The 24436-nt window shown below is 42.6% G+C and overlaps 1 protein-coding gene across 1 annotated transcript in view; it reads left to right on the plus strand.

The window, feature by feature from the left end:
- The window catches only part of GRB14 (growth factor receptor bound protein 14), a 93392-nt gene that overhangs the window by 35876 nt on the left and 33080 nt on the right, over nt 1-24436 (plus strand). Inside the window, exons 4-7 of the mRNA XM_066577417.1 lie at nt 1621-1695; nt 3324-3461; nt 8650-8760; nt 10872-10967. Coding sequence (XP_066433514.1) covers nt 1621-1695; nt 3324-3461; nt 8650-8760; nt 10872-10967 — 420 coding nt within the window. The remainder of the gene's footprint in view (nt 1-1620; nt 1696-3323; nt 3462-8649; nt 8761-10871; nt 10968-24436) is intronic.

Consider the following 24436-nt stretch of genomic DNA (forward strand, 5'->3'; position numbering starts at 1 on the left):
AGTGCTCAATGTGTAAAAGATTAAGTAGCATGATTATGCCATCTGCTATTCAACAATTTGGTAATACGGTATTAATGTTAAGGGTTGAACTGGTTTGCTATTGGTGAGGGAGGTCATGTGGTACACTGGGTCTGAGAGGAAGTGAATATTGTCTCAGGGCAGCGGAAATCGCTTCACTAAAACGCCCCGGGCTCTGGGATTTACACAAACAGGACTGCTCAATTCATCTCTGGTCTCTGGGTGAATCCATTGTACACAATAAATTTCACCGTGTTGGTTGAGCAGACATGTCCGATCAGTTTCTCGGTTTCCACCAACTTTGCCGTAGTATGCAAGGTTGCAACTGTGGATACTTCCTAGCATAGGTAAGCTTATGCACAGACTCTGCCCTTGGCTTACAAGCCCTATCAAGAGAGGAGAGCTGTCCTTCTCCCCAAAGATCTGTATAGCACGGTCTCCTGATCATGCTCTCAGACTTAGTGGCAGGGTCCTTTAGTCACTCTTTATCCCAAGGGTCCGCTCTCTACACTGCAGCTATGAGTATACCTCTAAATCCCTATTTGTCCAGTTTTATAGTCTAGCTCTATTGATTCTTGGCCATCTCATCTTCTATAAGTTAGGGTTTATGGACCAGAACGGTGATTTACTTACTACAAGGAAAAGAACGGCATCACATTTAGTTTTTCCCACAAAAGAGCTTCATTTTCTGCCATAAGTTCATACGTATTTCCTGCTATTTTCGTATCGCTTGTTCCCATTACATTCACATATGAGTCTAGCGGAGATCGTGATATTTTTTTGTTACGTTTGTCACATCTGCACCTTTATATTTTCAAGCACTGGCAGATTTTGCTTCTAATAATTTTCTACTGCAAAGGTGACCTGATTTGTACAAAAGTAGTTCTGTAGAAAAAGTATAGCATGATGCCCAATTACCTGTTCCTCCAAGAACAAGGAGAAGAAAGGTTATTATTCAAGGAAAGGTGGTAAAGCAAAGTGAAGGACGAGGATAGAGGAGGCAAAAGATTAGATATTTTAACACTGACAAAAAAACATCCCTTGTGGCCATCATAGGAACAAATATTGAAATATGAGATGCTTGCTGCGATATTCAATTTCCGACTTTCGAGATGATGGCATTTGATTTGTTATCACTGTATATGTAAGGCCATTGTGATTCTTTGCACTCACTTTGATAAATGAATAGTCTCATACAGACATGGCTGTGTACGGCCTAGTGTACTGACATACGGGCTACTTTGGGTGCCGTATCTTCAGAGATGTTTAGTGGAGAATACCTTTTGAATGTTGGGAGTCAGATGGATTATACCATGCTTTGTATAAAATGGGTCGTACAGTAGAGATCTCCTACACCTCTATGGCATCTCTATGACTCTTTCCAGAATGTAGCTGTGATGAGCATGAAGGATAAGGCTACACTATGACCTTAGTTGTGCAATCATCCAAAGTATCAATGGAATTGCATTACTTCAGCTAGGGCTATCCTACAACTTTTGTGAATACAGATTGTGTGTGTGTGTGTGTGTGTGTGTGTGTGTGTGTGTGTGTGTACTTGTTGAACCTTGACCATATTTGTATTTAATGATTTCATATTAATAGGACTATTTTCCAGATTTAATGCTATCTTATTCCAATGAAGTTAATGGCACGGCCAAGTCTTTGGATACAATAAAGGTGAGTAGTGATCTCCGATGAACCTATACCATATTTTTCTTTAGTGTGAGACTATGGCACGTGCAGAATGCCATTCTTTTTGTTCATTTTCAGTTGTTATTACACTATTGGACTACAACAAAATAATTTGACAGTCATAAATATAAACTAAGGAGTGGCGCCAGGGAAGCACCTTTTTAATAACACCACTGGTTACTTTCTGGTTCCTTGAAATCTCCAACTCAGGATTTTGCCTGCAGTAAACTTTTCAAAAATATCTCTAACCAGGGAAATGATTCTAGGGACTTAGGGTGACTTTTCACGGGACAACTATCATACGGAATAATGACCCAAAATAGTTGTTAAAGCAAGCAAAAAACTGTTTGCTTTTACATAGAGCAATTGGTGTTGACTTGTTCAATTTTTACCATCGTTGAACAAATTGTTGGAAGTATAATTCGGCGACTAGTTGGGGCAGGAGGTTCTTTGTGTATTTGGAATTTCAACCCAATGGTTACTCATTGGTTGCCAAATCCACTGAACACATAAAAATATGTGTGAGCGGTTGTGGAGTGAACCCTCACTGCTGTGGTCTTTCGCTAGTTTGACTGAACAGTTGGTGAGGCAGTGAATGTATCTTTGAGGACCAAAACCATCCAGAGACCATAGCAGCGAATGTTCTTCCAAAGACCAGCAGGGACTGCTCAGTAGAAGGTCACTCCATGTATTTATGTGTTTTTGGGAATCGATGAGTGGTAGAGCAAAATGTTCAAAAAAAGGCAGGAGCCAATTAGTCTATGGTGGAAGGTGAAAATTGAACAAATGCGCACTTCCTTGCAAAGTTGTTAGCTAGACCTTAAAAGGCAACCATTAACTGTTTATAGCAGACAATCAATCCCCCAGTGACTATTTTTAAGTGAGCTGAAATGAAGTGACTAGTGAATGAATTCTTGTTTGTCACCAGATTGGCGGTTGTTGGTACATGGGGCAACTGTCACATTCACTCTATTGAGTGAATATTCGGATAATAGTTGTCCCATGTAAAGCCATTCTTGCTCTCCCTCTATACAGAACATGTACACATCTTCTTTTAATATCATAATCTGTTTTTCATTTCCCACACATATAATAATATTATTGGTAATCCATCCTAGTGAATACATAGAGCTTTACATTCTGCAGTAATGGTGTGTGCATGCTATGCAAAAAGTAGCCATGTCCCTGTAGCTATCACTTGGCTGACTCTATGGTAGTTGTGCCCTTGTTATTATATGACCCCCAATGTAAATTGCCATCCGATAGGACTAACAAACGGAGAAAGAAGTAAAAGCTGATTTGGTGTTGGGTTCTGAGAAGTCATGAAACTGCTTCAAATTTCTATACTCAAATCCATTAAAAATCTGTCAAAAACTTTGTTCTTTCTACTGAAGGTACTGTGTGACTCATAATACATTGTAACAGATAGTATCATTATCATGTGACCACAATTTAGTTTAGACCGTGAAGTGCCTGAAACCTCACCTCTCAGTTCAGTCAATTGGTTCATGTGATTCTTTCCATTATATTGCCTGGTATGTGAGCTGATCTTTCTTTCTCTCAACCACCCTGTGGATATGTACTATCGCTTGTCCATCTTGTTCTTCATCTAGATATTTCTTAGTACAACCACATATCCCGAAGTGCACAGCTACTTGTACATGTCAGAGAAAGGGAAGAAGTCATGGAAGAAACATTTTTTTGTGTTACGACGCTCTGGACTCTACTTTTCCACCAAAGGAACATCTAAGGTAAACCAGCCAAGCCAGGAACCTACCGCACACTGATGAGGTGCAAAAATCCCAAAACAGCTGTCAGTGTATGGTATTCTGGCTTGGTTTCCTATTTCCAATCATTGTTATAAAGAGCCGTATAAAGGGTCTGACATTGATTTGAAGGAATGCTGCCATCCAATAAGTGGCACTCCATCTTCCTTATTTGAATAAATTACCCAGAGGAGCTAGCATGGCCGCACAAGTCTCCTCACTCACTTTTCAGGTGTCTTTTCATTCCCCTTCTGGGTGCTCTCCTTGGGGGGGGTAGACAATTCCATCCCTGACCCACTCGCCCCTTAGGTGTCTCCACACACTTTTTGGGTGCTCTCCTTAATGAAGGAAGACACCCCGCTTGAGCCAGCTGGAGAATAAAAATCTAAACTTGTAATATTTCAACATTAGATAATTGAAGTTTTCTTTTGTCCTACTGAATGTTTGAGGCTGCGTTTCACCTGTACTGTTTCACGTTACACTTTTAGGGCGGCTTCAGATGGAAGTAGTATTTGCGTGCGTTTTTGCACATGCAAGAATTGCGTGCACAAAACACAGAAAATAGAACCCATTCATTTCAATGGGTTTGTTCTCACTTCCTTTTTCTCTGCACGCATTTCTTGCACACACAATAGGACCTGCTGTATCTTCCTGCATATTTGTGCATCACGGGCCCCAATAGAAGTCTGGGGGAGGTGCATAAATCTGCGCGTAAAACTCAAGAACATGCGCAATACGGTGCGCAATTCCATGTAAAAGAGCACATCTGGACCTCATTAGGCTTATTCGGCTTTTAAATTAGGGCGTGGGAGGTGCCCACAGATGTGAACTGACCCTGTGTGCACAAAAAAGTACAATTCACCAATACGTGCGCAAATCAACCTAGTTCACACCGCAAATATGTTGCACTGAGGCAAGCGTATGTGCGCATATACTTGTCTGAAGCCGTCCTAAGTGCTTAAACAGACAAATGTTTTTATGCCTGTGTGTGTGTGTGTGTGTGTGTTTAGAAGTCTATGGTAGGTTCAAAAAGGTAAGAAGAAGAGTGTGATACCACGGAAAAGAAGACAGCTGGCCCTTATTGGGCTTTAAATGGCCATTCTATTCCACCAAAAGGGAGTATTATGCACGCGTGTGAACTGGCATTGCAAGTGCAAAATTACAGTACTGTGCGCTGACACGCGTATAACAGCTTGGTTATCGCCCTCTCCAAACCTTGTTCATGCACAAATATGCTGCGTTGTGGTGAGCGTATTTGCGCATATGTTCATCTGTCAAAGCCCTAAGTACATTGCTACGTGTTTCCACAATGCTTTTCATGCACCTATTAGTTGCATATCAAAAATGCTGCTGAAAACCTCCATGTTTTTACTCCTTGTGCTACCTTTTTCAACCATTCGGCTTCTATAGGTGAAGCATGTTGTAATCATGTGCTTCACCTATAGAAGTTGTTTGACTGACTGAAAACCACTTCACAAATCTGCGGCATTTCAGGGTAAAATACGTGCTGCTTTCAGCAGCGTTTTTGATGTGCAGTTAACACACCCACCAAAAGCATTGCGAAATCACGTAGAAATGTGCTACAAGCACAAAGTGCAAACAAAGCCTAAGGGTTGTCCAGGAAACAGGCCCCTTCAAACAAGCATATTTGCGTGAGCAATACATGGAGTATTGAACTGTTTGAAATATAAGCCCTAACCCCAAAATAAGCCTAGCTGCCTTTTACTAAACAATACATTACCTAACAGGAGTTGTCCGCTTCACCATGCTTCTCCTCCAGCAATCTGCATCACTTGTTTATAGTCTTCAGCCAGTGCTTCAGGGGGTCAGGGGGTTCAAAAATCCCGCCTCCAGGAAGCACTGGCTGTGATTGGTTCTCGATCGCCATTGCTCAGCAATCAATCACTGCAGTGCTTGATGAACCAGTCACAGCCATTCAATGTGATGGCTTCGATTAGTTCACTGAGCGCTGCAGTGATTGGCTGAGCCGCAGCACTCGAGAACCAATCAGAGCCATCGCTTCCTGGAGGCAGGATTTTTGAACCCCCTGACCAGAAAGTGCTGGCTGAAGACTACAAATAAGTGCCGCCGATTGTCGGAGAAGTGTGGTGGAGCGAACAGTGCCTGTTAGGTAATGCATTGTTTTTTTTTGGTTTTTTTTTTAATGCAGAAAGGGCTTATTTTAGGGGAAACAGTAGGACTTACCACTGTAAAAGTTGAACCGCAGTGTATGAAAACCGCCTTTCGCTTTTTATGCATTGCAACACAAAGGAAGGCTCCATAGGGTAACATCAGCTACAAAACGGCGCAAATCGCGTCTGTATTCAGCATGCAGTGATTTTTTTTCTTGCACTGTAGCAGCCTACAAAACATCGCTAATGTGAAGGAACCCGTAGGAAAGCATGGGCTTCACATACATGCCATTCGTAGCCCTGTCGCATCATGAGAAAATCACACGATTTTTGTCGCCCGTGTGAAAGTGGCCTTAGACTGCAGTTTCTTTGTACAGTGATATGTAGAAGCTGCAGAAAGCAAATGGTGCACATTTTTTAAATATAACCCAATTGCAAAGATGATCCCTAGACCAAAATACATGCATTTTAGTGGGAAACAAATTGCTCCTCAAAGGTATCCATAGCCTTAAATTTTTAAGTAAAGTATCCACTCAGCATCTCCTCTAGTCACAACTGTATGATGCTTTGATATGGCAGTCACATAAATATCTATCATAAATACTCTATGTAAAAAATGTACATTTTTATTCCCCTGTACATACAGGCACGGTAGCTTCCATATGCTACACAAAATAGAAGACACCTATTGATCTTTTGTTTGCTATCTTTGTCTGAAAGGGTAAAAGTTGAGTAAAACACGACCACAAACTTTATTAGTAAAACTTTAACATGAATACATAATACTGCAAGGGAGGTTTTGCCCTATTACCATCCAAACTTGGCAGAAAACAATGCTTATTGCCTGTTTAATAATCCATGGAGTCGGGGTTATGTAGGAGTCAGCCAGCATTGTTTCTTCCAGCACTGATGGAAATTCACAATTGTGCATTCAGGAAAACTCAGTTATTTCAACTAATAATCCATTTATTTACTTACATGCAGATATGCATAAGTGAGTTATACATTATGTATGTGGTTACACAGCTTCTGTATGTCTGCCTAGGGTTGTGTGTGTGAAAGTACAGAAAGGAATGGGCTGAAAATCAAAGAATTTTGGAATTTGTCTATTTTTTTTAGGCTGCCTGATGTCGGTCCTAGTGATTGTGCCCAGATGATCCGTAAAATGCATCCCTGAGGCAACATTAAGCATAGTGCGGTCATAATTGTAGGGGTATCCATCACTCTACAGTATTTCATTAGGCAAGCAAGGAACACTATTGGGGCTCCTTCACATGAGCGTGTGCGCACGCCTCAGCGCAATGCATTTGCGCTGTGAACTAGTCTTTTTGAGTGCGTATCGGCACATTTTACTGTACTTTTTGCGCACACATGGCAGAGTTGTTCGTGCATGGGACATTGGCATTCCCTGACTTAAGAGGCTATTTAGCCTAATGAGATCCAGATGTTGTTTTTTTTCACAGAATTGCGCAGAGTATTGCGAATTTGCACGCATATTGAGTGTGCATTTGCTTACCTCCCACAGATTTCTTTGGGGACTTTTGGTGTGCAAATGCACACACAAATATTATTTTATTTTCCACTTGCACGAGAATCATGCACAAAGAACAAGGAAATGAGAACCAACCCATCAAAATCAATGGGTTCTATTCTCTGTGTATTGCGCACGCAAATACATCCGTGTTAAGCCACCCTTAAGATGAATACACACAAAGTGGTATTTCTGTCTAATGTAGTTTATAGAGCTTAAGTGTGATAATAGGTTCCCTTCAGGGCTTCTTCACATGGGTGTATGCGCAACTATGCTCGTCGCTGCGGAGCGTAGTGGTACATGAACAAGGTAAAAAAAATTTTTTTTTTTACCATTCAAACCCTGTGCTATATAGTTTGCTAAAAAGACTGACCGGGATGGAAAACATGTGAAATGGAGACCAAAGAATCTCATCTCATACATTAAGCTCTATAGTTACATCCAAGTTTTCATCCACATGCAGTTTTCTGCATAGGAGATGGATGAAAGTAATGCAAGATTTAGAAACGTCAAGAGGCTTCACATCATTGCGATAGGCTGTTTTTCTATTTTGGATGCACGTTTACACTTCTAGCAAATATCCGCATTTTAAAAAAAATCTAAACGTGTCCCAAATACTGTGCTGAATAATTTCTTAAAAGCATTTTCTGAGTCTTTCAAAAAAGTTACTAAGGGCAAGGAATTGAAAAAAATTAAAAACTATCCATTACTCACCGAAGAAAAATATACAATTTCCAGCAATTCAGGTGGTATGAATAATTTATTTCAGTATTCCAGTAAAAACATGTAAAAAAAACCACCCAGCATGAGTATTTTGAATGACTACATGTTTCAAGCAGAAGCTCCCAGTCATGGATAAGTGCTTGAAACATGTAGGCATTTAAAATTCTCATAGTGTGTTTGTATTCATGTTTTTACTGAAATAAAGAAATTGTTTTATTCTGCTAGAGATGCTGAAGAACTTCTATTTTTCTTTATGTTCACTAGCAGTAGCTATTTGCTTCCGTGCACTCAGTGGGGTGGATGAACAAGGCTGGGTGAGTTGACAATTTCCCCAGTGTATTCGTTACTCACTGTTTAGATGTCCTGCTGGTCAGGTGCAGCTGCTCTGATTACCATTACTTCGATCCTGGATGTTTCTTCTGTGTGCGTGAATAGCATGTGGTCAGTGAGGTCAGTGATTGGCTATAGTGTTCATCTGAATCATGAACCGCACGTAACCTCTGCAGGAACTGCCACAACCGAAGCAGCAGGGACTGGAATGGCTACTCTAGACCAGAGGGACATCTAACTGGTGAGTGCTAGAAAGGGACAGCCTATGATGAGTTTATTTTTAGGGGATCTGCAAATTGCCTTCCTATACCAGGTGCTAACTAAATCTGTAGTACCTTGCACTATTCAGTTCTTGTACGTAATTAATAAATCTATCCAAAATAACAAAAAGCAAAAATTCTCAGATTTGATATCACAAAAATATTAAACTATTAAGCTGAGCTTTCTTTCTGTTTAGGACCCCAGACACCTGCAGTTCTTCAGTGACTTAAGCCAAAGTAATATATATATGTTACTGCCTGCAAAAAAGACATATGGAGCGCCGACAAACTATGGATTCTGCCTAAAGGTACATTATCATTCTTGTACTATTACGTTAATAATATTCTTCATTACATATCTGTTTTGGTCAGTTGTTTGTTTAGCTGTTATGTATGAGAGATTTTTTCCAAAGGTGCGCATATAAATACTTTTTAATGTGTTTTATGTACTTAGAAAAGCTCCAGTTGAGCTTTTGTTTCTACTTTTATTTTCAAGTCCTGGTATCTCTGACATGTCTGAATGTGCAGCTTCAAGTTCAGAGCTCAGTGGGTGATTCCCTTCCCTTCTCTCATAGTGCTAGCTTGTATGCTGTCCTCTCACATGGGCATGCTTCTATAAGTTGTGATTTCTGTGAGAAAATAAAGTTCAGAAGTCGTCTTATGGACATATAATCTGCTTTGTGTGAATAATACTAACCAGCTGATTACAGATGCTCAGGGAGGTCAGGAAGAAGTAAGGGACAGAGGGAGGGCGATAACTCATTACTGCAGAGCATGGCTACACACAGGGCAGGTTTGTAGTCTGAACCATGGCAGATCAGCTGCATCACCCTCGGGCACAAAGTTGCAATTTATGCTAAATAACGGGATACTTTTTAATAAGGACAATTCACAAAATTGCTTCGTTCTTTTGTTTATTTTAGATACATTGGAAGGTACAAGGCAGAAAATAAATAGTGCAAGCATGTGCATATGCTTTAAAAGGGTTTACCTATCTCAGCCATATCCAAGGCATATGTCACAATTGTCTGATAGGAGGGGTCCCATAACTGGTCCCTCTAATTCCCTGACTCGTGAAATAAAGGGATGTGGTTATGCAAATCAGGTCCTGCGTCGCACCCGAGTGCAGGGAGGCCACCGGTGAAGCCGCTCTTCCTTCGCCGCTGGCCAGTGCCGGGAGGCCGCCGGGGAATCCGTTCCTCCACCCCAGCTGTCCACTGCAGGGAGGCTGCCGAAAGAGAATAAGAAGCCAGTGTGCCAAGGGGTAAACCACTGGAGCACAGGTTACGCCTCTATCACTTTGTAGTGAGTTGCAGGACCTGAGAGGGGGCGTGGCCGGCCTGTCAAAACCCCTCTATCTTGTCACCACCCAATCTTCCGGTGGCGTCAAGATACACTAATACCCAGTTACAAAATGCAACACAGTGCATTAGGGTTTTATCTAGCTATGCTAGGAGTCCTGAGAACAAGCATATTTATTTTTGTTGATGAACAAGGTGCATAGTGAGGGGAGGACTACCGGAGATGGTACCCTCGGTACTGGCTGCCAACAGTAAGTGCCAATAAATCCGTTTGCCCTGACTAAAATATTTAGTTACACAGTTAGAGCAGCAAACTAACTAAACCTTTGCCTCAGGCTGCATAAATATGAACCCCATTCTTTTGAATGGAGTCCTATACATGAGCAATGTGGTGCGGGAAATAATTGTGTCATGTTCTAACTTTTCATATTCCTCAGAATGCATTGCCCATTGATTTCAATGGGAGCTTTTAACGCCTTGCATGCTGTGTGATGTGCATGCTAGTTCAATGCGAGATTTCCCACTGAAATCAATGGAAAACCCTTGCAATCCACTATCCCACGTAAAACTTGTGTGAGAAGATCAGAACTTCACTAATGCAATGCATTTTTGCTTGAAAAATGCCTCGCAACTATGGCTACATGGCACGTTCATGAGCATGATATTATGCCGAGTTTCATGGCCCGATATTACACTTGCCTGTGTGTAGGTAGCCTTAGCTGAAGGAAAAAACTACCTACGACTCTACAGGTGATGCGTCAGACAGTGGCTACTCCTGTCTGCAGACTGATTGGGAAGGTACTGTAGCCTCACACGTTGGCTCAAGTGAAGTTCTAGAAAGTGCCAATCAAGTAAGAAGACTCCGATTGTCTCTCACAGAACTTGGACTCCCACTTATGAGACATTTGCTCTATCCTGTGGCTGTACAATACACGTCAGAGATGGGAATAACCATTTAAATAGGGAGATTGAAAAAGTGGTTACAATACAAAGTTCTGTTAAAAGAAAAAAGTGTATTTGTCTCTTGGCTGTTTAAATAGGAGGATTTTAGTGACTTTTATTTCAACAGGTTTTACCTGCAAGGCATGCATTAATCAAAATGTGCTGTGGCCTTCTAGCCTAACAAGACAGGAGGAGCCAAGGAAATGAAAATGCTGTGCGCGGAGAGTGAAGAGACTAAAAGCTGCTGGGTGACAGCAATACGATTGTATAAGGTAACGTGTTTTTACAATATGCAACCTAGTTGTAAATTTATAGCAGGGCTGGGCTTGTAGATGCAATAGGGCTGAGCTGGCATTTGAACTATGTTGTATGTCTTAGGGTTGATTGATAGTGAACCAGGCCACTGGTTCGCTGAGGTAATTGATGTCATGATTGAGTGTTGAGCGAACTGAAACAGTTGAACCCTGTTTCGAGTCGAACTTTGCTAAATGTTCAGTGTGAACCTTGCGTGATTAGTCTTGGCTAAACTCACTGAAATTCCTCCTCCTTCTTAAAGCACTGGGGTTCTTGCAGCATCCTAGGTTCAAATCCGACCAAGGACAATGCTGCTTGGTCAAATTTGAACCTAGGACCCAAGTGCTGCAAGGCAACTGAGATACCATTCCTCTTCTGCTTTCTTCCTCCTTCTTCCCCTGAGGAGAGGAAACAAACACAAAAAGAACATACAAACTCTATGTTGTCCTTGGTCAGATTTTAACCTAGGACATCATAGGACATCAGCGGTGCAAAGCAACAGTGCTAATCACTGAGCCACCGTTTCTCTTCTGGCCTCTTCCTCCTCCTACTTCTCTTCCTCTGCAGAAGAAGCATGGTAGTCCAGTGGGTTACAACCGTTGCCTTGCAGTGCTGTAAATCATCCCCGGGGGCATTAGGAGACCTAGGTTGGTTCGAGAATGAGATGTTTGAGGAGGGCACAGGATTTGGCATCAGGCTAGGAGCAGGCTCTGGAGCTGAGAATGATGTGGGAGTATTACTATAAGTGCCTGCAACCACTGGATGCCTTTTATAATGCACTCTGTCTCAAGGAATTTGGCCTGGACAGTAGTTAATGGTGGACATGGCTGTGTGCTGAAGAACCATGTTTTAGCCACACCATTTTCCTTAGGGTAAAAATAACAATTAACAAAGTCATATTTGAGGGTGTCCACCAGTTGGCAACAACCATGCATAAGCAAATATACTGGCACATTTCCAATACACATTAAGATAACAGAGCAACACACATCAATGCAAGAGGGGAACACTGATCCCTCCTTACAGTGCTGGTGTCCTAGGTTTAAATCTGACCAAGCAGATATTGTCATTGGTCAGGTTTAAGTCTAGGAGTAGAAACTTTTAAACCTAAAAGTGCTAACCGTCGAGCCACATTTATGACACCACTTTTAGGGGAATTGGTGAGGTTCTGGGTTGGTTCAAAGTAATCTTGACCGAACCACACTTTTTGGCCAACCAACTAAATTGAACTTCTCAAAAGTTTGCACAACACCAGTTATGTTGTTTGTGTGGTGGCCTTACTTGATGTGAGACACTTTGCAGAGTGGTATGCAGTTTTGCACTTTCAGCTTATGATGATTGTGCCACTATGGGAGGCTCAGGCTACCCTCTGCCAATTGCTTGCTCTGACAAAACACTACTTCTAAAGATGCACCAATCACCTTGAAGGGGACCGGGGCAGTTTCTAGGGAACTGACCATTTTTGGGCTCCGCTACATCACACCGCCTCCTTCTGTCCAGTGCTTTGCTCAACTAAAGAGTGTAGGATACAGTGTATTTAGTAGAGATGCCTGTGCTGATTCCATCTACACTCTTCTAATATGATGATAGACCATAGTGGATGCTGGGATACTATGCTCAGCCAGCTTGTGCTGCTTGGTTCCGGGACTGGGTTGCAGTCTGAAGCAACTGTTAGGATGCCCTGCCTTTGGCAGGTCCGTGGAGCTGAGTGGCTAGCTTTTTATTATACCAGCAGCTGTGCCTGTGTGTGCAATCTCTGTGGGTAGAAGTACAGGGATAGAAAACTAATAAAATCCTGATAGGTGTTTTCTATATGCCACCAAAAATAAAAGAAAAAACTGAAAACTTATTAATAAGGCAAATAGAAGAGGTGTCAAACCGCAATTAAGTAATTATTATGTGAGATATAATATGGGAATATGAAACCTGTGACTCTCGCAAGGGTGAGCATTAATTTCCAGCTGTTCTTCAACAAGAAAACCTGATCAGGAAATGACAAAAAACTAAACTTTAGTAAAACAAAATTTGATCGGCTTAAAACGGCTATCGGTAACATTAATTGGGGCAACATCCTCAAAAATAACAGCACAGATCACAAATGGTTTAAAAACATCCTAATTATCTCATGTGAGCAGTTAATACCCTTTAAAAATAAAAGAACTACAAGTAGGAAACCAATGGGGCTTGACAAGACTGTAAGGGGGGCTATAAGTGGAAAAAAAGGTGTTTTAAATTATTAAAACAAGAAGCCAGTGAAGAAGCGCTAAAAACATATATGTAAAAAAAAACTAAATATGTCAAGGAGGAGGCAGAGAGACTAATTGCCAAAGGGCAAAAATAACCCTAAACTATTCTTCAATTATACAAACAGTAAAAGCATTTGTACTGACAGCATTGGCCTTTTAACAAATAATGCAGGAGAAATCATAGAAGATGATGAGGGGGGGAAGGCAAATCTATTAAATAGTTTTTTCTCAATTGCATTCACAAAGGAAAAAGAAATCTCACGCAAGATGCAGGGGGCTAAAAGGAACCCCCATGCAAAGTATCACCTGCCTAACTCAGGAGGAAGTGCAGAGTCGGTTAAAAAAATTAAAATTGACAAATCGCCAGACCCAGATGGAATACACCCATTGGTTCTGGGGGAACTTGGTAACGTGATAGACAGACCGCTATTTTTATATTTAGGGACTCTATTTAGACGGGGGTTGTACCACTGGATTGGCGTATTGCCAATGTGGTACCAATATACAAAAGGGGTCAAGAAGGGAGCCTGGTAACTACAGGCCCGTAAGTCCCACTTCAATAATTGGAAAAATATATTCGAGGGGTTTCTGAGAGATGCCATCCTGGAATACCTCAAGGAAAACAATGGTATAACTCCTCTTCAGCATGGGTTCATGAGGGGCGATCATGTCAGATCAATTTGATCAGCTTCTATAACGAAGTAAGTTTTAGGCTAGACCTGGGAGAGTCTATTGATCTTGTGTACCTGGATTTTTGTAAAGCATTTGACCCCATGCCACATAATAGGTTAATATATAAAATGAGGCAGCTCGGTCTGGAAGAAAACATGGGTAGTTGGGTAAAGAACTGGCTTGAAGATCGAAGGCAAAGGATGGTAATAAATGGTTCGTACTCTGATTGGGTCACTGTTGCTTGTGGGGGGCGACAGGGCTCAGTACTAGGCCCCTTTCTGTTCAATATATTTATCAATGACCTGATAGAGGAACTGCACAGTAAAATGTCAATATTCGCGGATGATATGAAATTATACAAGGTAATTAATACAACGGTGGACAATGTAGTCTGCAAAATGACCTAGATATTATAAGAATTTGGATAGAAAAATGGCAAGTCAAGTTCAATATTGATAAATGTAAGGTTATGCACATGGGCAGGAGAAACGGATGTCTCCAATATACACTAAATGGGGTACTGCTAGGGAAAAGTGATATGGAAAAAGACCTGGGGGTACTAGTGGACTGTAGACTTAACTGGAGCAATAATTGTCCGGTAGCTGCTGCAAAAGCAAATAAAGCCTTGGGGTGCATTAATAGAGGTATGCAATATGCGATTATTTGGAAATGTTAGACAGCCTAACTGACTGTAACTAAGAGTATGCTTTACTTTAACTCGAGTGGGGTATTGTAACAATGTTTTATAAAACACAAAGATCAGCAACACGCTTCAACTGTGGTAGTACAACCCAATGTTTTAACCCACCAATAGTGGGTACCTGCACACAGTCAAAAAGCAATGCAAATGTTATCCAATAACCTGTCCAGAACTGGAGAATGAATGTGTTACTCTGGTTTTGGCTCGAGCTCTCTTATTTTAACTGGCAGATCTGCGTTTAAATCACTACCTGTGTGCACACGTCAGGCCTTCTCTTGAGGGCCTATCTCACTTGCATATCTCCAGTGTGTTTGGTCCTGTAATGTAGGACACACGTCTTTAGAGGTCTGTTGGGGTTACGCTGATTCACAGAGCTGCACTATGACGTGAATCCTTTGTTTTCTCTGCGTCATCGGTTCTGGTGCGTTATGAAGCTGTGCTTCTCAAACACCTGCTGCATCCTTCCTTGTACTACTGTCCCTGCCTAACCAGGCACAGATTCTCCAAGACATATCTTTCATGGCTCCCCAAGCCAACTTCTCACTCCTTTTGACAGCTCTCTCTGCAATCAGTTTTTCTTAAAGGAGATGTCCCGCGCCGAAACGGGTTTTTTTTTTTTTAAACCCCCCCCCCCCGTTCGGCGCGAGACAACCCCGATGCAGGGGTTAAAAAAACCACCCGCACAGCGCTTACCTGAATCCCGGCGGTCCGGCGTCTTCATACTCACCTGCTGAAGATGGCCGCCGGGATCCTCTGCCTTCGTGGACCGCAGCTCTTCTGTGCGGTCCACTGCCGATTCCAGCCTCCTGATTGGCTGGAATCGGCACGTGACGGGGCGGAGCTACACGGAGCCGCTCTCTGGCACGAGCGGCTCCATAGAAGACTACAGAAGACCCGGACTGCGCAAGCGCGGCTAATTTGGCCATCGGAGGCCGAAAATTAGTCGGCACCATGGAGACGAGGACGCTAGCAACGGAGCAGGTAAGTATAAAACTTTTTATAACTTCTGTATGGCTCATAATTAATGCACAATGTATATTACAAAGTGCATTATTATGGCCATACAGAAGTGTATAACCCCACTTGCTGCCTCGGGACATCTCCTTTAAGGCTCAGGACCACTGGATTGCTCTCCAGCTTGTAGCTCTCTATGATCTCAAGTCCTCCAGATTTCTGACCTGACCTCTGCAGTCAATGGGAAGTCACATTCAACATTCCATAGAGAAATACACAAAGTGCAGTAATGTATGATTTATAGTAGAGGTCACCCTTATATCATCCTGATTACATAACTATAGGAATCATAACGGAGTTCATTACAGCACAAATCTAAACCTGGCTTTCTTCTTACACTTGCACAGGCTAAATCAAGCCTGTTATTGCTACAACAGTTATGGCAGGTCTCTCTGACTGTGCATACAGTCACAGACGCATTTTGTAGCATAGTATGACAGTATGTTAGGCTGAAAAAAAGACATATCCATATAGTTCGGCCTATAATACCCCTAATGTTGATCAGGAGGAAGGCAAAAAAAAACAAAACAATGAGGTAAAAGACAATTTTCTTCATTTAACTTAAAAAAATTCCTTACTCACTTCAATCTGGGAATCAAAATAATCTCTGGATATGTCCTTCTTAAATTCCGGTGCCCAAAATTGTACACAATATTCCATGTGTGGTCTGATCAGTGACTTATAAAGAGGAAGAACAATGTTCCCGTCATGTGCCTCTAGACATCTTTTATTTTTAGTTCAAAAGATTTTTATTTACGTTTCAATATTACAAATATGTTGTGTGAGCTCGTATATGTTACACAAAGAAAAATCTTAAGCTCTTGGAGCTCAATGAAAGCTTATCATGGCATTACAAAATACAGCAACAAATAAAACAAGAAAAAAGAACAGCTTGTAAAAAGTGAGATAGTTAGACACAACAGACACCAAAGACAAGACCACTATACAAGAGTACAACCGGTCGGGGGGAGTGGAGGGAAGGTAGTGCAGGGGTGGGGGAGGGGCGGGGCGGGACTGGACTGGACTGGACCTGCAGGATATGTCCCCTAGGAGAGTGGCACCTATGCCGAGCAGCGGCCGGAATCACCGGGTTTACTCTCTATATCTGTCTCGTATCTACCCAGGTTTTGGATCTCTCTGAGGAGCGGAAAGAGATCCAAATCAGCCATATTTTATAGAACTCTTCACTCTCCTCTGCCTTCATTTCGTAAAAGCACATAAGTTCATTGAGGTCCTCGACCCACAACACCCTTGACAGAGGGGAGATGGACAGCCACAATCTGGGAATGATTCTTCTGGTTGCTAGGATGAAGAAATGCCGTATACTGTTTTAAATGTTTTTGAGAGAGCCTGGGAAGACCTGAGAGCAGGGCCATTTCTACTACTAATTTCTCCTGTGTCCAGCAGATAGTGTTATGGACCTCTATCACTTCCCTCCACAGGGTAGCAACTGTAGGACAGCTCCACCAAATGTGGGACATGTCCCCCCTGTCATTATTACATCTCTAACATGTGGGCGACGTAAGAGGGAAAATTCTGTGTAATTGGTAGGGTCCTATACCACCGAGATAGAATTTTTAAATTTAGGTCCTGTAATTTGCAAGCAGATGAAAGCTTGTGACACAGGTCACAGGCCCTCTCCCAGTCCTCCTATGGGAGGCTCCAACCAAGCTATGTCTCCCAAGTGGCCACATATGCAGGCGTCTGGGTCTCCATCTCCCGAGTCAGCAGCAACTTGTATAGCCGGGGGGGTCAGGGACCTAACAAAACCCCTCAATTGAAAGTATTGTAACCACAAACCGGGATGAAGCTTCCCCTTCCCCGTGATCTCTGGCCCGAAAGAGTCATTACGTCCTAGAGGCTAGTGATTGGTGTGATTGGCAGTCCCAAGACGGGGTCCTCGCATGGAGGCCTCAAATTGCAGATTAGAGACCAGGGTGGTAATGGGACCAGGTACTGACACAAGGCCGTTGGACGGCGCAAACTCCGCCCAGGCTCTAAGAAGTTGTTCAAGAAAAGGTGATATGTTGGGAACAGAGCTTAAGTACCTGGGCGGAATTCAGACCGCACCCCGCAGGGACCCCGGCACTAATGTATGTTCTGCCTCCCACCACAGTTTCAAGCTCTCCCTCTTAAGAATATCCAGTATACAATTGGCAATACTGTCTTTAAAGTAGAGGGAAAGGTCGGGTAGACCCAGTCCCTCCTCCCTTGTGTGGAGAGGGAGAAGCGCATCGAGGTTTCCTCCCTCTCCACACAAATGGCATGATTAGGGAGCGCAGTTTCTTTAAATAGGAACTCAGCAATTTCAGTGGGATCAGCTGACAGAGAGAGGAACTTGGGTAAAGAATCCATCTTGAAGATATTGATCCTTCCACTCGAGGAGAGGAGTAGGGATTTCCATTTATGAAATAGGTATCTCTCTAGGTCAGAGGCAAATGGGATAAAGTTTAATTTGAATGCCTGAGAGACCTCTGCGGGTAGTTGTATTCCTAAGTATTTTATTGCAGAATGTCTCCAACGGAAGGGGAACTGGCTGTTCAGATGTGATGCCTCAGCCTTCGGCAATGACATGTTTTGGTATTTCTGATTTTTGGGTATTTTCTTTATAATTACTAACCTGTTCCTGGTTAGGCAGATAGACATTAGCCAATGTTATGATAGACCCAGCTGTGTCAATTTACAGGAAAACATAGTGCCCATCTAGATCCAGTTTAGAATCTAGGACCTGGTGTCTGAACTCTTTGTCTAGGGATATTGACACACCTCCAATTTTTTGGAGGGTTGGGGGCCATGAAACCAGGTTGGATAGTATCCAGAAGATCAGAAAGGGACACTGTTCTAAAGTGAGTTTCCTTGAACATGGCCACCATCACTCTCTTCTTGTGGAAGTGCTAGAGTATCTGGCTCCTGTTCTGTGGAACATTCAGACCTTTTGGCGTTGTAACTAACACATGTCAGATCATCCATAATATCTGTAGAAGGGAAAAGCTTTTAGGCACAAATCCAGCCAACCCCCTGGAGGGGTTTAGAAGGAAGGCAAGACTAAGACAGACAACATAAAAGACAAATAGTAGCTATTGTCATGCAATAGACAGCGATGGCCAACTAGACATCTTTTGATGCACCCCATGATCCGATTTGCTTTGGCAGCAGCTGCATGACACTGGTTGCTCCAGTTAAGTTTACACCAAGTCCTTTTCCATGTCTGTGTTTCCCAGTGTTTTCCCATTTAGTGTGTAATGGTGACATGTATTTTCTCTGCCCCTGTGCAGAACCTTACATCTATCAGTGTTAAACCCCATTTGTCATTAGTCTGCCCAAGCCCCCAACTTATCCAGATTCTCTTTCAATATCCTTGCATCCTCTCTTGTGTTAATATCTTTACATAGTTTTTGTATCTTCTGCATATAGTGCTATTTTACTGTGCAATCCTTCTGCCAGGTCATTAATAAGTATATTAAAAAGAATAGTGCCCTAAACCAACCCCTGTGGTGCCACACTAATAACGATGACCCAATCAGAGTATATACCATTAATAACCCTCCTCTGCTTTCTATCTCTGACCAGTTACTTACCCCCTTACACACATCCTCGCCTAGACCAAGCATTCTCATTTTATATACCAACCTTTTATGCAGCACAGTATCAAACACTTTAGAAAAGTCCAGATACACAAGATCCAATGACTTTTTACAGTCCAGTCTAAAACTTACCTCCTCATAGAAGCTGATCCTATTGGTTTGACAGGAGTGACCCCCTCATAAACCCATGACGATATGGAATTCTACAGCTCTTTTCCTTGAGGTTCTCCAGGATAGCATCGCTTAGAAACCCTTCCAACATTTTACCCATAATAGAAGTAAGACTTAAGGCCCATTTACATGGCCCGATAATCGCTCAAAGATCGCTCAAACGACAGTTTGAGTGACAGCTTTGAGCGATCATTTTGCATAAACTTTTAAGTAGCTACTCAGCTACTTAAGAGCAATTAAAGGGGTTGTCCCGTGGCGAAATCGAATTTTTTTTTTTTCAATAGACCCCTGCATTATGCCCTGTTAAAAAATATGCATTTGTTAATTTTTAAAAATAACATTCCGCTTACCTGCATCCCCATCCTGCAGCTTCTTCTTTTCTTCTTTTAAAGATGGCGCCGCGGGTCTTCTCCCACGGTGCACCCCGGGTCTTCTCCCATGGTGCACCGTGGATTTTCTTCTCCTCTCTTGCATTCCACTGCCAATACAGCCACCTCATTGGCTGATCGGCACCACGTGACGGAGGCGGAGCTACGATGACGACGAGCAGACCAGCTCTCCGGCGCGAGCGGCCCCATTCACCAGGCAGAAGACCGCACTGGGCAAGCGCATCTAAAGCAGCCAGAAGACACAGAAATTAGATGGCGCCATGGAGACGGGGACGCCAGCAACGGAGCAGGTAAGTGAATAACTTCTGTATGGCTCATATTTAATGCACGATGTACATTACAAAGTAATAATAATAATAATAATAATCTTTATTTGTATAGCGCCAACTTATTCCGCAGCGCTTACAGGCATGGATAAATGCAATTAATATGGCCATACAGAAGTGTATAACCCCACTTGCTGCCGCGGGACAACCCCTTTAAGTGTGCAAATGAAGCCTTAGCTGAAAGCAGTTAATAGCCCGAGGGCTATTATCTGCATTTAGTTCCTTTGTTCTCCAATGGGAAACAATGCTATTGGCACTACCCATTAAGAACTGCTGATAAGAGTGAAAGATGATTTTTGGGTTGGCCTGAATTTAACGATCAGCTAGCAGTGCACGATGGGCGCACATTTAGACGCAATGATTATCGCTAAAACAATCGCCTTTTTAGCGTGTTTTTTTTTTTTTTTTTTTTTAAAGCGATCATTGCTCTGTGTAAATGGGCCTTTACTGGCCTGTAGCTTCCAGGTTCACTTTCTGACCTTAAATATAAGAAACAATGGTCTGTCTGTCACATTACTTAATTCCCTTAGAACCCATGGGTGTATGCCATCAGGAATCAGCGATTTTTGTATATTTTAATCTTTTTAAGGTGGCTCTGTGCTTCTTTTTGGGTTATGTCATTTACACGGGACAATTATCATTCAGAATTATTCAAATTCCCACGGGAATTTGAATGAAAGTCGTCCTATGTAAATGCATGCAGTGACTAAACCAGAGTTGTTTAGTCTGATACTTTCTGCATGCAGAAAACTGAACAATGAGCTGTTCAGTGTAAACAATCATTCACTTCCGAATGACTGTCTGTTTAAAGTGAATGGAGGCAGGCAGGGGTGAGCTCTCCCCGACCTCCTCGCCTCCATTCCGGCAGGGCTTTCAGTGATGCCAGCAATACTCACTCCTGTATAACAGCACAGATGTGAGCATCACTGGGACGCATTGTCATGCATCGTTTGCTCGATAGCTCGTCCTGTCAAAATGGGGCTTATATCTGGTGACATTTAGTAGAGAGTTTACTTTATCACTTCGCATCTCATCTGACATTTCCTTTTGCTCTGTGAATACACTGGAGAAAAAACTATATTAGAGATTTACTTTCTTCTCCTCACCCAGTAATTTTTCCTACAAAATTTATTAAATGGCTAACACTTTCAGTGGGAATCTTATTACTTATTTATATAATTGAAGAACAGTTTAGGGTTAGTTTTACTCTTGTTACTTTTTTCTTTTATCACCTTCTTCATGCTGTTCCCATAGTAGAAAGCTCGGACTGACCCACAAGGGAACAGAGGAATCCCCTGGAGGGCCCTGAGCAAGAGTAGGCCCCCAGCCCCCTCTCCCACCTGCACTACATACAGATTGGCTGAGATGATGTATGCTGCCTATCTATACATATAATAAACTGGGTAGCTTATCTATTTCTATAGATGCATTGGCTGAGATGACATTCAGGTGCACTGACAGACCAACCAGTACTCTCCCTTTCTGCCTTCTTGACGTTGTTCCCCGTCAACAAACCTCATAAAGCTTTTTGCTACTGCCTTGAGCCTGGTACAAAGGGAGCGTATATTAGGCTGCAGGCTGAGAGGCCCCCAAGAAAGATACAGTCTGAAGCAAAGGTCAGGCAGCAGCTCCTACTGAAAAAAGTATGTGCAACCCCTCTCCTGTTAGGTAATTTAAAAATACATTGATTTTCAGGTTCCTGTCATCCCTTCACCCTCCATAGGAAACTATAGATAGCTGAAACCCAAAGAACCTTCTTAAAGGGAACCTGTTGTGAACTTTGAGCCCCATAAATTAAGTTATGGGGCTGAAAGGTCAGAGAACAGGGTGTCTGAGCGATGTTTTATACTCGCAGTGTGTCAGATCCCCTGCACTGCATCCCACTGAAGTTTGTGCATCCCAGCATCATGACTCTTAAGTCCGCTCTGTGCATGCACTCTTCCATAGAGATGAATGGGAGAGTGTGCAAACAGAGCGGACCAAAATGAGTCATGCTGCTGGCGAACGCTGACATCAGGGGGACACAGTGCAGGAACGGGGCGCCTGGTGAGTGTAAAACAGTTCTCCCCAAACCTCACCAATTGAGTGAATGGGGCTCCACCAATTCTCACCTGCTGTGGTCCCCATATACTTCCATGGAAACTGGGCCTCACACAAACGTAGCCGCCTTTCTATTGATATGAATGGAGAATGCAGTGTCCAGGAATTTGAAAGCAGGGATCATATTTGGGGTAATATTGCTGGGAAAATAGGGGTAATATTTGCATGTAGCTGTACAGTGGGCCCCCCAGTCTGACACTGCATAGTTGCACAATGGTCCAGCACTCAGCATTGGAACACTGCCCCTCTATCTGCGTTGGGCTTTCCTTAGGCCCACACAGACATTGGACATCCTTTTATGCTAACCCTGTTTCCAAGCAACCAGTAACAACATATATGTTTTGGGCGACCCCGTTTGCAGCGGCCTGATGCACAGAGAGCAAAAATGGGGGAAACAGGCAAACACAAGGCAGAAACAACTAAATAAACCATAGTACGGGTGGTAAGGCATACATCCTGAATCCTGGGCACTAGCAGGAAGGGTAAAGGTAAAGTTGTGACTGACTCCTCGGGTGATGTCACATCGTGACGTTTTCTTGGCCAACTGTTTTTGAGGGGTGGTTTGCCATTGCCTTCCCTAGTAATCTTTAGCCCCCAGCAATATAGGTACTCCTTTTATTGATCTTGGAAGGATGAAAGGCTGAATGAACCTTGAGACGGCTACCTGAACCATGTGGGGATGGAAACCATAAACTTCAGGTCGTAAGCGAGAGCTTAGGACTGCATTTCTGTTGCCTTAACACTCTGGGCCACACAAGGCTCTTGCAGGAAGTATATGGGTCCCCAAAAGCTAATTTTCCATTACCAGGGTATTTTAATGCAGTACTATTACAATAAACATAAACTGTGAACCAGCTCCACCACTGGTTCCAACCCTAAGGACCTTCAGTAACTGGTAGGTTACCCAATCGTTCAGTCTGCTTCAGAGCATATGTAGTGTTTGGACCCAGTTTCTTTAAAAATCAAATCGCTATTATATGCGGTTCTCTGTAGTCTTTAACATCACATAGGGGATTAACTTGGCTTTGCATTAACAAATTAATATTCCACTAACCTTTCCTTCAGAATTCTAGACCCGGTCATCCTCCGACTCTGGAATTTTAGATCAAGCTTTATTATCTTGACCTGATCTGTGGGATTGATGGTCATTTAAATAGTTTTCCAGCTCTTGACATAGTTGTACTTGGCACAGTACTGCCTCCTCTGGAATTCCATTTGTCAGACCCCACAGTCAGCTGAATGACATTCCTTTAATATGTAACTGAAGAACACAAAATATCAACTGTACGAAGTGTGGGTATATAAACTCTATACAGGAGGGTGTCAGTGTGTCATACATGCTTCAATGAGCTTGCTAAAGTGTGTGTGGTCTAAACAATCAGTCTCGGGGACAACTATGACATTGGACACATTTAAAGGATCGTTAATTAAACCTAAACAGTAAACATGTTCTCTTCTTGCCTCCACTGTTTTTCAATGTGCAGCCACTTCTGCAGGTTCCTTAAAATAAAGAGTCTTGCAGAAATCCTGCAAGAGACATACGGGCCAATTTCCTTTTAATCTTTTCAATTTTGAGTTGCTGAACAGCTGATTGGGTGTGGAATAAATAGTCAAGGGGCTTTACTTAACCATCTTTGTGCCTTACTGCAGGCAGGACAGTAGGGGGAGACTCCTGTTGCAGCCGGGGGGGGGGGGGGGGGGGGGACAGGAAAATGAATAATTGTCTGGGACACTGAGGCAATTCTTTTTATATATTTCCCAGAATCAGTGCAATACAGGAAATTAATGGAGGAATTTCTGGGATGTTTAAAATTTTTTTGTGTGAATTTTCTATGTTTGGTGTTCCTTTAAGTAGCTTCTAATATACCAGACCAGTGTTTCCCAATTCCAGTCCTCAAGGCACCCAAACAGGTCATGTTTTCAGTCTTTCCTCAGTTTTAGGCCTCGTTTACACATGCGTGATTTTAGCACATAGTAGACGCGTGAAAAGATGGCGTGTGATAGAACCAATGGTTTCCCATAGAACCGCTCAGATGAAGGAATTTTAGACTAGCAAAATACTTGCACCTATCAAAGATAGAACATGCAACTGCAAAGCTCGCATCTAAGGTCCATGGTGCAAGAAAAGATAGGACCTGACCTAACTTTGGTGCTTGACGCATGGGAGTTTCCTATGGTAGCTGGATACAATGCACACCCGATCATGTGAAATGGCAATTACACAGCTAATTAAGCTCGAGACTTA

This window comes from Eleutherodactylus coqui, chromosome 8, assembly GCF_035609145.1.
Source record: "Eleutherodactylus coqui strain aEleCoq1 chromosome 8, aEleCoq1.hap1, whole genome shotgun sequence".
Lineage (NCBI taxonomy): Eukaryota > Metazoa > Chordata > Amphibia > Anura > Eleutherodactylidae > Eleutherodactylus > Eleutherodactylus coqui.